Source organism: Ptychodera flava, chromosome 8 (genome assembly GCF_041260155.1).
Source record: "Ptychodera flava strain L36383 chromosome 8, AS_Pfla_20210202, whole genome shotgun sequence".
NCBI lineage: Eukaryota > Metazoa > Hemichordata > Enteropneusta > Ptychoderidae > Ptychodera > Ptychodera flava.
Window position 1 is genome coordinate 37,064,667 of NC_091935.1, and position 14,082 is coordinate 37,078,748.

The 14,082-nt window shown below is 36.5% G+C and overlaps 1 protein-coding gene across 8 annotated transcripts in view; it reads right to left on the reverse strand.

Annotated features, from left to right (window-relative positions):
- The window catches only part of LOC139139223 (tyrosine-protein kinase SYK-like), a 29,915-nt gene that overhangs the window by 5,368 nt on the left and 10,465 nt on the right, over positions 1 to 14,082 (reverse strand). For 4 of the 8 annotated variants that reach the window (XR_011553753.1, XR_011553752.1, XM_070708062.1 and 1 more), the window contains exons 4-15: positions 12,449 to 12,587; positions 10,374 to 10,449; positions 9,300 to 9,361; positions 7,700 to 7,951; positions 5,907 to 6,006; positions 5,309 to 5,488; positions 3,783 to 3,892; positions 3,250 to 3,316; positions 2,685 to 2,772; positions 1,603 to 1,792; positions 788 to 928; positions 46 to 158 (exon numbers count right to left, since the gene is read on the reverse strand). Coding sequence is in view for 4 of the 8 variants with exons in the window: in XM_070708062.1 (XP_070564163.1) it covers positions 46 to 158; positions 788 to 928; positions 1,603 to 1,792; positions 2,685 to 2,772; positions 3,250 to 3,316; positions 3,783 to 3,892; positions 5,309 to 5,488; positions 5,907 to 6,006; positions 7,700 to 7,951; positions 9,300 to 9,361; positions 10,374 to 10,449; positions 12,449 to 12,587 (1,518 nt within the window). In the remaining 4 variants the exon portion in view is untranslated. The remainder of the gene's footprint in view (positions 1 to 45; positions 159 to 787; positions 929 to 1,602; positions 1,793 to 2,684; positions 2,773 to 3,249; positions 3,317 to 3,782; positions 3,893 to 5,308; positions 5,489 to 5,906; positions 6,007 to 7,699; positions 7,952 to 9,299; positions 9,362 to 10,373; positions 10,450 to 12,448; positions 12,588 to 14,082) is intronic. The other 4 variants (XR_011553755.1, XR_011553754.1, XM_070708064.1 and 1 more) reach the window with 1 other exon arrangement.

A 14,082-nucleotide genomic window follows, 5' to 3' on the forward strand; every position in this document is an offset into this window, starting at 1 on the left:
ATTTTCGAAATCTTGGCAGTAAACAGGAAAGCCATATTGACTTACTCAAAGACCCAGCAATCTTTCATTACTTGATAGACTTCATCAGGGCATTTTTCAGGTTGCTGTAACCTCTCTCCACTTTCAAGTAGGTCCAGAATCTGTTGGCCCCTCATTCTCTGGTTATGGTACAGGAAAAATCACAATTTTAAAAAGAAATATCAAAAATATCCAATTAATCTTTACTTACTGTAAAGACCTATACAAACACTAAAGTTTGACAAAGTAGGATTCTCTGCTAACAATTTTACCGACAAGGAAATTTATAACTTGAACTCTCCATAAAGAATTATGATGGATAGTTGGCTCCAGATACAGTGCACTCAAACATTATGATCCGTTAAATTTTCTATTATGATCACCTGTGTTATAACCAAACAGAATTTAAAATTAAAAGGAAATTTACAGTTTCCTTGCATGAAATATCAAGAACATTTTTTACAACTTTACGGTCAAATTTGACAGAAAACCAGTCTAAGTGCTTGATAAGCCTGCAGTTAAAACACTCAAGAACAACATAACTTCTATTTTACTTGATATATCATCTGCTCAATGCTTATCAATGTTTATACTATAATATTTTTTATAGTTTTGAACTTGTGTAATTTTTCAGAGATATCATGGGCAGAAAACAGATGACCTGGTTTTCAATGCAATGACTAAATTATTGAAAGTTTTACCAAAACAGACTTATGTTGATACATTCTGCTTCAATATACACCTAATAAACAATAAAGTCATTACTTACGGCATACGGCTTTTTACCAAATGACATCGCTTCCCACGCAGTAACACCATAACTCCACACATCGCCCTTGCTGCTGAATTTGAACCTGTAGATGCACTCTGGTGCGTACCATTTCAATGGCCATTTGCCTGCAGTTTCAGCCTGGAAATAGACAGATCCAAAGTTACTGTACTGTATGATGGCAGAAAGTCCAAAATATGAACTCTTAGACACTTCATAGTATTAAAACAGAACACTGATGTTTCATTCAGATGCTCACATTTATTATAACCAAATACAACCCATGTCATATTAAAAATACTTCACTGTACTTATACTACAAAAAGTTAAACAAATACTGAGCCTTTGATTCATATTGGTGCATGATTCCTTTACCAGAGGAAGATTTCATCTCAGTTTTACATGAAAAAAGGTTGCTATAATAAAGTTACCAAGATATCATTAAGGCGATTAATTAATTAATCATCAAACAAAAAGATTATAATTCTACCGAGGCAGAGTTGGTTGAATACTCTTGTTATTTGTTGTTAACTTTTTTACACTGTGTCCCTTTCCATTATTTTCTCGTTCTTGGCTTTAAAGTTATCACCAATATTGACTAAAGATAAAGATTTTTTCAGCTCATCAGTACATCGGCCAAATGGAAAACATGATCACAAATCCCTGGTATAACTGGTGATTTCTATCAGTTAATTACAAGGACAGAATTTTGAGGGGCCTGAGAAATAATTGAATATTTGCGATATATTGGAGAAAATAAATGAAAACAAACAGTTTTAAGCACTGTGGAGGAAAGGATTGCTGTCTATACTTACGATGTAGTACTGACTTCCAAGACCCAAGGCTTTGGACATACCAAAGTCTGAAATCTTGGCATAGGTCTCTGTCACTAGCAAAACATTCCTGGCTGCAAGATCTCGATGCACAAACTGCTGACCTTCCAAATACTGCATTCCCATGGCAACTTGTAGAAGGATTTCTAAGATGTTCCGTACTCTCATCGTCCTTCACAAGTGAAAATATGAACAGAATGGGTGCATTTTCACAGTGAGTAAATACTACATATCAAGCTGCAAAAGTGAAACCATGATCTGACAGATTGACAAGAAATAATTCCCAACAGATGTGACATGGACTACATACAGGACAGGTGCCATATAAGATAAAATGAAGATATCAACACATATATATTTCAATCAAAATTTGTATGCATACATTTTAGCATACTTTTGCTGAATGTTGATAGTTATGTACACATGCACATGCTCATTACATCTTAATAATATAGGCACATATTAATGAATAAATAATAAATAAATCAATAAATCAATAAATTGAAGTATCAACATAGATAAGGCGGGATAAATCTAGATCTCCATTACAAAGACACTTGCAAAAAGCAAAACCAGTCTGCGATGGCAGCTCTATAAAAATACCCACAATACTTGTCATCTTTCATTGTTTCTTAAAATATGAGAGGATATGACCAACAGAACCAGTCATTGCCTCGCAATTATGACCTCAGACACTTTTTAGGGGCAATACATCGAAATTCACTTAAGGACTTTCAAGGACTTTTGCAGCAATTTTCAAGGACTCTTTAGGTCTAAAATACTATATTTCAGATAATTTTTTATAACATATCATTTTTATGTATCATTCCACATATCAGTTTTATGATATTATGACCGATTATTTTGTGATTTTCAAAAGTTATGGGTGGCTCATTTGTTTTTTGGGACTTTCGAGGACTCAATTTCATTTTTCAAGAACTTTCTAAGAGGCTTTAAAATTCAAGCACTTTCTACGATTTTCCAGGAATGTACAATTTTTATACTTCTATCAAACTTAACTGAACTGAGCATAAATATGCCATTGTAGAATTGTTTTTACTTACTGGTTTTGTTTCAGGTATTTGTTGAGTGGTCCAAGTTCAGCCAACTCTAAAACAAGCATCATGACACCAGCTTGAGCCTGACACATACCTGGTTAACAAATGATAGACAGAGAGTCACTTTGTAATGTCCATGACCGTGAGTCACGTTGTAATGTCCACAACTGTCACTGTTACTCTACCAGTGAAATACACGGAACATGCCCTCTCTGGATGAAAGCATATCAAGATTGATGAATTTTTTAATATTCATTTCATAATGTTAATCATACAGTACCTGTATTTGAAATATTAACGTTATTAGGCTGCCTTTAACTTTGAACCTTTCTGAGCTTGTGCAGAATTTCCCGCCTGTTTTTCTGGTACACAAAGCTATGGCTTCCATGCAAAGTATGTGTTGCTGAGTGAATATTCATGCTGTTGTACACAGAAAATTTCACTGTTTGGGCACTTATTACATGATATTGAAAATCTGAAGAAACTTCAAAAAGAATTAAGGGTGATTTAAACAAGTTACTTGCATCTGTGTACTCAGCACGGAAATGGATCAAAGAATGAGAAAGCTCACCGATCATTCTGACGATGTATGGGTGATCCAAACGGGACATCAATTCTGCCTCTTTGATGATCTCTGGCTGAAATTGTACACAGAAAGCTAATGTGTCACAACTGATGTAAAAAATAATCACAATTCAACCATACAGACAGACAACAACTTAGAGGAAATACTACAAAAAATAGACTACTAGACCACCTTTGTGTGTTTAATAAATATTTTGCTATCATGTAAATTAGCTGTTGCTCTTTGATTTTGAGCTGTGAAACCTTAGAATAGATCTAAAAAATCTAAAATATAATGTATATCAAAGAAAAATGCACTCTTCTTACACAAGAGTTTGATTCTAATTTCGGCCCAAGAATTGGAACCTTCCTTTTTTTGTCATCTAATGAAATAATCATTTACGGCCACATGAATCTAATAACAACTCTCTTCTCCCAAATGTTGGCTCCAGCCTCATATAAAAAGACTTACATGTGATGTTAAGGGTCAAGCGGCAGTTTTGTTTATTGCCAGATAAATACCTTGTTCTCTTTACTTACTTTTTTATTTGGGATCTTTTCCTCCTCTTTAAGTGTTTTGACAGCCACTGGAATATCTTGGCCTTCCAGTTTGTATATGCCCTTGACCACAGAACCAAAATTTCCCTTGCCTAAGAGGAAGAAGAACAGCAGAAACATACACCAAAACTGTTCCTCTGAAAGGTTCCAAGAGTAACACCATGGGTTGGGGACATTTACCCACTGGGGACATTTACCCACTGGGGACATATACCCACTGGGGACATTTACCCACTGGGGACATATAGTCACTGGGGACATATACCCACTGGGGACATTTACCCACTGGGGACATTTACCCACTGGGGACATATACCCACTGGGGACATTTACCCACTGGGGACATATACCCACTGGGGACATTTACCCACTGGGGACATTTACCCACTGGGGACATTTACCCACTGGGGAGAGTACCCACTGGGGACATATACCCACTGGGGACATATACCCACTGGGGACATTTACCCACTGGGGACATTTACCCATGGACATACATGTACAAACCACTGTAAATGAAGGCACGACCGTTAATCTGACCTATCTGTCATTTGTCCAAATTATGCTGTATTGTCATGCAAGAGATTTCAAAGAAAAATTAACAATTATACTAAAAATTGCCATCATTATTGTTTACATGCGGATTCTCATTGCAATTACAGCAACAATTAGGCAACAATTAGGATCAGCCTTGGCTCATTGCTAACTTACCAGTAGTTTCTATTTAGTCTGGGATTTTTGATTTATTTTGTTCAGTTAGCTTTGCACTTTTTTCTGAATCAGTAGGTGTACTATTGATGTTATAATAGAGAAGCAGTGATGTACTGTGCAACATACTGTATGTAGTGGGCAATACTATTTCACCAGTTGTCAAAGTTTCCATCTTTGGGGTAATTTATATTATGTGAGTAGTGAGTTACACTGTCTTGAACTTTTGAAAGGGCTTCCAGAGTAATCAACAAAATAAATCTTGTGAACCACTCAAAAACAAAACATATCAATAGAAAGTTGACTTAATTTCTGGCCCTGCATAATAGAACAAAGTCTACAGAGTTGCTTTCAAAAACTGAGAATTTTATCGTAAGGGAACAATCAGGATGTATTTTACACCAATTATACTATTTATCAACTCTTTTAATCTGTGATATTCTATTACAAGTAAAATCATCCAATACGGCAAATTTGTCCCTCAAATCTTTTGAACCCTATTTAGAAGTAGGTAAATCCTAGTATGATGTCATAGGTCACCAGGGGTCTCAAAGCCATTGAACCCTGTTTAGAAGTTGGTAAATCTCTGTATGATGTCAAAGGTTTGCGGGGGTCTCAAACCTGCTGAACCTTGTTTAGAAGTGGTACATCCCTGTATGATGTCAAAGGTCACCAGGGTGAGGACTCTCACCTGCTGAACCTTAGCCAGGATAAAGAAGTGGGATTTACTGATATGCTGATGAAGTTGTTTATGATACAATCTATTGCAATTTTGGCAAATTATAAAATGTGGTACTCACCTAACTGTGTCGTCAGGGTTAAATTGTTATGGTTCAGAGTTGATGTCTTTTTATTCTTGGCCACAGTGTCGTAAATTTTCTCAGCGTTACTGACTGAAGATCCATAGATCTCCTCTCTATCAGGTTGTCTTGTAGCCGCAGGAGGGGGAGGAAGAGGGCGGGCTGGGACAGATGGTGGATCTTTGTATTGGAAAAAATATTTAATTTTAATAACATTCTTCCCTCAAACAGGAACAAATATCACAATTACAGGCTGAACATTTATTGTCTTGGAAGGTTGTCCACGACTGGTCAATTTCTTTGCTAAAAGATTTCCTCCTATTTCCTGTTTAGGCCAATGAATGAATTTGTAAAACTTGGGAAAATCCTTGTAGCTAATCAAATTACAACCTTCTAACAGAATTTCAGCCAGTCAAAAATTACAGCACAATTGGGTGAGATTTTAAAGCAATACTCTGTGATGTCACGCATGCATCAGATTTCTTTTCACATAGTACTAGGGCAAATGTTTTTTTTTAATATTTTTGAAGATCTTTAAAATCTTGCATGTTGGCAGCTGCATGCTAGCAATGAAGAATAACTGTATGAGTGGTGTTACCGTGGTCTGGCTCATCGTCCCATGGTTGGTCTTTGATATGGCCAAAGAACTGCTCATCATTTTCTGACGGATACCGCTGTCTACTGTGCCCAGCTGCAACCTGATCAAAATTTGTTTTCCTAAGTACTTGTATATCAAAAGCATGAAATGTCATCACTGACATTTCTCAAGTCATTGAGAGAAAGCATTGCAATGACAGAAATGGCATGGCCAGGCAATCATAACATTTGATGGAATCTTTACTAAAAATCTCTATAAGAATATTAGACATTTACTTAAGTTTTCACAGAATGTAAGGAAACACCACAGAGAAGATTTCATAAACAACCAAACATTTTTCTATCAAAATGTAGAAATATTATGTCACAAGACTACGGCAATGCAAATTGCAGTTTTCTTTAAGTAAATGATGGCTCACAGTCATGATGTTGAGTTGATAAAAGAGCCTCTGACGAAGACAGAGTTCGGCAGCTCCTTCAGAAATGTGGTTTTAACATTTCCGATTTTCAAAGCATGATATGATTCTTAAATAATATGGGAACTAAAGCAATTCATGCATCAGTTGATATTGCTGTTTAAGTTATATGGTGATTGGTATGGGGATGAAAATGGTGTAGATGAGCTCTTTGCTGTTGAAAATGAGGAAATTTCATTGAAGTTGAGGCATCAATCATTGAGTTAGCTAGCTGACCTTTAATGGTGTTTCTACCTCAGTATCTGCAATACTCAGATTAACTACGATTCAACATTAACTTAGGGGGGGGGGGGTTATCATTGTAAAGTTTCAGAATTTACTATCAGAATCTGTAATTTGTATTTGAAAGTGTTCTCTAACTGACCATCCAATATCTTTGACATCAGAACAGCGTGTACCATGTAGCAACAGTTGCCGTTATTCTAAAATATGCACCTATTTATTGTGTCACACACGTGTGATGTCTGTAAAAGGGTGCCGATCGCGTAGGTTTTGATTATATATTCTGATTTCAATGGAGCAATAGCAAGTTTCAGTAGTATAACTGTATAATATCACAATAATCTTGTCTAAATCACTACAAATACAATGGAAGTCTCTCTCAAGTGATCTAACTTTCTAGATGTCAGTTTAAATGTATTTTGTTTATTAATGTGTCAGTTATACGTTAAGATTAGCTGGCTTCTGTTGACTGTCTATATCTGTTGCAGTATTAGTACAAGGAGAATGTGCACCTAGGTGTGTGCTTGATTTCCCATTTGTTAGTTTACAGCAAAAATAAACAGACAATTTTCTGGTGAATAAATAAATAAATTTGAAAATACACTGTTAAGGTAGAATGAGCCTCAAGGATAGATGATCACTCTCAATTTTTTACAATATTTTTTTGTCTACCACTTGAGGGGGCTCATTTTGAAGCCTTTTGAGTAAGTCAAGTTTTCACGGTCTTCTTTTTTTTATAAAGTCAAAAAAATATGTTTTCCTTAAAAAGGTTAACACGGGGATGGCGGCCATTTTGAATTTCAAGAGTCGGTAAGTATTCACTTTTGAGGCACATACTACCTTAAAGCACTCTCCACTATTACCATACCATGCATATCAAGATAATTAATACTGAGGAGAGATCACAATTTATGTTTCCTTACACCATTCCTAACTGAAACCATGTTGGTATGGAGGTCCCCTGGCAGACCTTTGACCTGAGATCTTAGGGACTCAAGACTAGCATAGGATATATAGTAACAAAATATACCTGGCCAACCTTTGATCTGAGATCTCCACAGATCAAAACTGCTGACGACAGATAGTAAAAATATACCTGGGTAGGGCTTGAGGACCTAGCACCATCTCTAAACTTGGATTTAGGAAATATGGGGCTACGCCGAGGGGAAGCACTGAGCATGTGGTCTTGCTGATGGGCTCTGGATGGGCTGCCAGCTTGCATGTGTCTTGTGCGAGATGGTGAACCGTGAACTGCTATTGGAGAACTGCCATTGGTGACTGCTGCTGAGGGCCCGCTATGCTTTATGGCAATGGGAGATGTGTGGGAAGCCGCACCACCAGGAGAAAGCTTGGATTATGAGTGAGAAACACGTAAAGGAAAGGATAGAGAAGAAGTTAGCTGCATGCTGTGTGATGCTGAGAGTGCAGACGACTTTCAATTCCAGTGTAAGAACATTTAGAAGATGTGAACTCCTTGACAATTACTTTTTAAGATACAATATTATTTCTTAGATGATATTGTTGCACTTATTGACCAATATTCCGAGAAAACGGGTCAAACACATTTGAAGTCATATCAGAAGCATGGCATACAGTTACGTACACCCAATAATGCTTGGCCAAACCCCTTCCAAATCTCACACAGTGAAGCAAGCAAATGAATGTGCCAAACAAAGTTGCTAACCAACTTGATTCTTGGTTGTTGAGTAAGTTTGAATATAGCATGCCTACAGGCTGGTTTGGAGTTATCTATAGCGTCTCTTTCTACAGTAACTTAAAAAATAAGCAGGATATAGCTTTGTTTCATGAACATCGATGAAAAGTTCTGTGTTGAATTTTCTATGATCAAATTTGTAAAGAAGGGTCAAACACATGTCAACTTTGATCCAATGTTGGTGTCATGCAAACAAAACCTGGAACATAATACTGTGTGATTTTTGAGGCATGAGAAATTTTCTAAGAATGTTTGAGACATTAAGAACTTTCCTTGGTGTAACAGATGGCATACAGCTTTACATCAAAATTTATCTATAGAACTGAAATCTTTACTGATTGGATGGTGGATCTGACCAGCCAGGTACCTTGCCTATGGTCTACTGCTACATGTTCTTTTTGCTATCCCTGTTTCCCTGACATAACTTTGTTTCCATGGGAACATGCAAGCAACAGAAAATGGCTGTTCATGAGTTTTAACTCTTCAACGCTGAGGGTCAACTCTAAAATGGTACAGATTGAGATTAAGTTTACTCCACTCGCTAATTTTTCTATCAGAAAAGAGCAAAAAAGAACAATGCCTATTTGTATGGTACTGTAATTCTCACATTTGAACTTCAGCGACATCATTTTCCAGTGACTCGATGGGGTTGAAAAAAAAAAGTTGTAAATATTTAGAATGTTATTAAGAGAAAGCATTAACAGCTTGTAGAATCACCTTGACCATATTTGGGTGAGCTTGAGTGGTGGATGATAAGCGCGGACACCAGCATAGTGTGTTTGGTCTCTGTGGATTTTGGAAGGAAGTGCATGAGTGCATGATAGACCGGTACCTGTATACCAAGTCCATAGATTATGTGCACTCAAATACACATAGCAGACACATAGTTTATGTATTAGCATTTGAATGTCAAAGGTTGTAGCTGAAGCAGGAAAAAAGATATGTATGAGGAAAAATTTATGAAAAAAAGTGTATGACTCACTGGGGATTTCCACGGCGCATTTGGTAATCCTAGACTCTGGCGACTTGTTGGTGAGGTTGCTTCTACAAAGAGGAAAATAAAACGAGTAAAGTAAAACTATCAAAACAGAACTTGATAGTATATCAGGATTTGATACACACAGTTAACTGATAATGGGATAAGGCCCATATTGACACAATAACACATTGTTTTGATAAAAAAATGATTCACAATGCAATGATCGCAAGACATGCAAGAAGAGTCAATCAAACCTTGTCAGAGCATTTTTCATCTCCTAACATAAATAGATATTCGAAAGTCATTGAAAATTTGAGATAGACGCTCAATGGACATGCATAAATTAATGTAAATTAAACATGAGGAGCAGAAAACATATAGAGTACTTCGATTGTAAGAAACTCTAGAATACCCAAAGTTTTGTGTGGCTGAGCAGGGATAAGGGGTACTATAATTGGATAAACATGGTGATAAGTCCATTACGATCAATTCCATTGCATGTTTACAAAGTAGTGGTCAGTATTGGAACATAGTCCATAATCCTTCGATGTTCTTGTTCAACCAAAGTATACCACAGAAATTAAGGCAAATCCAGGTCTTTATGGCAAGGACGTTTTCAAGTTCTCTTGACACTGAAACATTTATCAGTGACTTCTAGCTAAGACCTGCAGCTGCCATAAAAATCATTTCTTCAAAGCAGAACTAACACATGTACATTTATGGTAATACCATAATTTTTCCACCATAAAAAGCCAACATTCAACGAGTACCTTGATAAATGTTTGAAAATTGATATACAGCATACGTGAGCCCTACTGTTTAGGTGTGTTTGGCTTCAGCCCAGCTTGAAGTCTGTCAGTAACAACTGTTGCAATTTCAAGTACATTTTAAAATGTTCAATCCATCTACACTGCAATTTATGATAATTTATGTGGTAAGTTCTAAGTCACTGACAAGACTTGCTAGTGTTGCCACCAATGTGTCCCTGGAAGCAATGTCCACAAGACACCGCTTGCTGAAATTGTTTTTTTTTTACTTACTTCAAAGAAAGAGTACACAAACTGAAACAAGACTTACTGAAACTTTCTGCAACAACAGCTTCGCTTAGTTCACACAGAAGTCCATCTTTCTTCTTGCTGTAATGATCAATCATCTAGAGAGACAATAAAGAAATGTTAATAAGGCACCAAAAGTCTCTCAGATGTTAGGCAATGCCTTTACATATCAACTGCTTCTTACTTGCTACCTTCATCTGTCATTGTGAGATAAAGTCAGTCTGCTACAGCGCGCCTTCTCAACAAAAATTGACGCGCCACTGACCAAAGGAAGTTCCAGTGTTAATACCACATCGACTGATAAGTGATGTAATTATGATTGCTTGGCTGGAGCTTTATATTAAGCTAAGATTCTTTTATTTTGCTAAAAACTTAAAGTAGTATAAAAGTAATAAAGTTAAAATTATAGAGTCAATGTAGGAGATGTAGGTAAAAAGTGTGATCAATTACACAAAAGACATATTGAGGGGGAAATGCTATGCAGTTGTCTCATGTGTTCATGTAAAACTTTTGCTGTTAATCAGTGTTTTCTCTGTCTTTTCATGGAAAATGGGCAAATTAATTGAAAAAGACATTAGGGATTTGCATATGGGAGTGGCTAATTTGAGGTCTTCAACAATTGAATGCCAGTGATCATAAACTTGTGTTACACTGCCATCTGAACAGAATGGAATTTTTCCAAAAATCTGACATTGATTCACATGTTGAACTTCTGCTTTTAGAGCTTGCTGCCACTAAAACATGAAAATAAAGTTGCATATCAATGTTCCTGTAAACTTAGCAATTGGGACCCTCTGAGCTATTCATACACCAGTCAGCATGACGGTGACAGAGTAGTAGCACTGGATATCTCACTAAAACATTTTTAACGCTAGAAGTAAACGGAACCACATATATTTGGTCGTTGAGTGATATTTTGAAGGCAAAACATGTAGAGACCCAGAATGTTCAGTTTGTATAAATATACAATCAACAGTGAACACTGAATCATGCAAGTTCTTTAAACAATGCATTCAGGTCTGTTCAGTCAATGTGATTGATTGGGAAATGAGTGATGTATGAATTCACAGAATTGACAAGGAAATGGAATATCGCATCTGTTCATGCCAAATTAGATGCATTGCCATGACCTGCAAAAAAGGAACATTGATATGAGGAACGATTGGGGAAAATATATGATATCATAATTCAATGAAGTACATGTACATGTATCAGGGAATATTTAGAGGCTACTATCTAACATAACCTATTACTGTGTCTCGCATCAGCATGTGTGTCCTTTAAACTGTGTCAACCACAATACCACATGGCATGTCTGTCTGAAGCAGCACAACCGTCAAAATTGCCAATATGACACAAGGAATGTGAGATATTGGACATACAGCTAATTTGTCACATATGCCTTTACAGACAGTTTGATACAAAGGGGAACAGAATTAATTTTGGGTATTTATCCTGCACTATGCATTTACATGTAAGAAGTCATGTATGCAGGTTTCATTTCTAAAACTGTAAAAACCATCACAGCAATCACACCAGACGTGTGCTACCACAATCTCCTAATAGTCAACATCTTAAAAGAACAAACTGGAGCTTAACAGGAATTATCTAACATGATTATACAAATACGTCAACATTTATCCATCCTCTCTTGCATCAATATTGACGCTTGTGTATCATGATAATGTGTACAGCGGCAGCCTCGTTGTTGACATTTACTCGTAAGTTCATGTGTCAACAGGTGGCAGAAACATACATCAAATGTGTACTGCCATATGTCTGACCCTTCAACCCTCAGAACACAGGGACAGTGCTTTGTTGCGCCTTCCCTGTTATCCAGCATGTGGTAAAAGTCATGAGATTATATACCATAATTATGTCCGGATGTAAAATTACGGTTTCTGGGTCGTGTACAAGTTTACAATGATTTACTATTCCTACTAACCTCATTGCATTGCTTACTGGAACTCTCATATCAAAATTATTGCAATTTGAGATACAATTAGCTAACACACATTAAAAAAACAAATAAATAAATAACAGAGTAAATACATATTTTTTTTAACCTGACTAAAGGTGCTGGTATACGACACGTACCTGATACAGTGAGTCAAATTTATGACCATCTTGAATGGAGTATTTGCCTGTTATGTTATCCTTGTCAACTTTGTAATGGTAGACAGTTTTTCTATAGCTTATTCCGATAGCAAAACTTCCGCCTTCTCTTTCTCGAACGCTGCAAGACAAAATTGCTGTCAGTTAGCTCGTACGCAGCTGGACAACCCTTGTTGAGGTCATTTAACGGACATGTACAGCATCTGCCATTAAAGTCACATTTTCCTGAACTTTTTTACAATTCAGGGGAATTTCTTTAAGTTGGTGAGATACGTTTGGAAGTAGGTCAGCACGTTCAAACATTTTTTGTTGGGGGTTTTTGTGTATGTACTATTGAAATAAGTTAACAGGACCTTGATAATTACATTCCTTGATTATTTCATGGCTCCAGCATATTTGATATTGCATCAGAGACGAAATATAGGGATATGTTTGCAACCGTTGAAATAAAATGAGTCAAGTTGATAATGAATTAAGATGAAGTGGATTCAGTGACTGTTACCATATATGGCCACAAAATTAGACAAATATGACACAACACTTCTGCTGGCCACTTGCTAAATCATGATATGCCACTAAAAATGTTATTTTTGGAGAGAATTAATAAATCAGTCAATTAGTCACGCTGGTTCTAGTTAGACTGATATTTAGATATTTTCTTCGTTCACTTGTTAGGTTATCCCACACCTGGCACCACCAGAACCTGGTACATTCCCACTGTAATGGGACCTTTCACATTTGCAAGGGGTGGTAAAAGGGTCAAATCTGAGAGGAAAACATTGATGATACCTCTTTTTTTGAACATTACAGGAAACTGAATTTTTGTCAGTGTCAGCAAAGGTTATGGTTATGCCAAACACATGACAAACTCATGACTTGTGTCCTTAAGGAGTCATGCACGCATGGTTTGGTATGACCACAAAAGGTCACTGAAATGTTCAATATACAGACTCAGACCAATATGCCATTTCTGTCACATTGTTAGTTTTCTTGAAGTCGGTCACTGCAGTAACCCCTCTTGCATATGACCGTGCTTTTTTTAAGTAGAACAGGATATGAATAGGCAATCACATGCAACAACTCTGACCTAACAGTAAGCCATGGCATAAAGACTGCGTGCAGTATTCTTGATGACCAGTTTCTAAAAATAGACAGGAACAGATTTCAAAACACTGCTAACACCGTGATTGGCATGAAACTTGAACAAGCAATTTCCTTTGCTGTTGGAAAACTAAGAAGAAACGCATAATTGAAATAATTCCATACATCAATTATCCCTGACATTTCCAGTATCTTCACCATAAATTCTAAATCAAGATCATAAAGGTCAGGGGTTGCTGATAATATTGTCACGGCTCTCTAAACAAGTAAACAATGAAACTAAGTCTTGCCATACCTTTACATGTACCTCTGTTTTGAATGCAACGTTTTCCAGTAACAGATAAACAAAGACCTTATCCGATAGCAGAAATGAAATAAAATCATAATTTCATACATTATATCACAGACCAAGAAGGACAAGCAAGAAGGACAACTGTAGCATTTCCTTTGTCTAATGTTAACCCTCCAAATCTGTCACATACTACATGTATAAGTTAGCAAATTAGTTTTGAGCT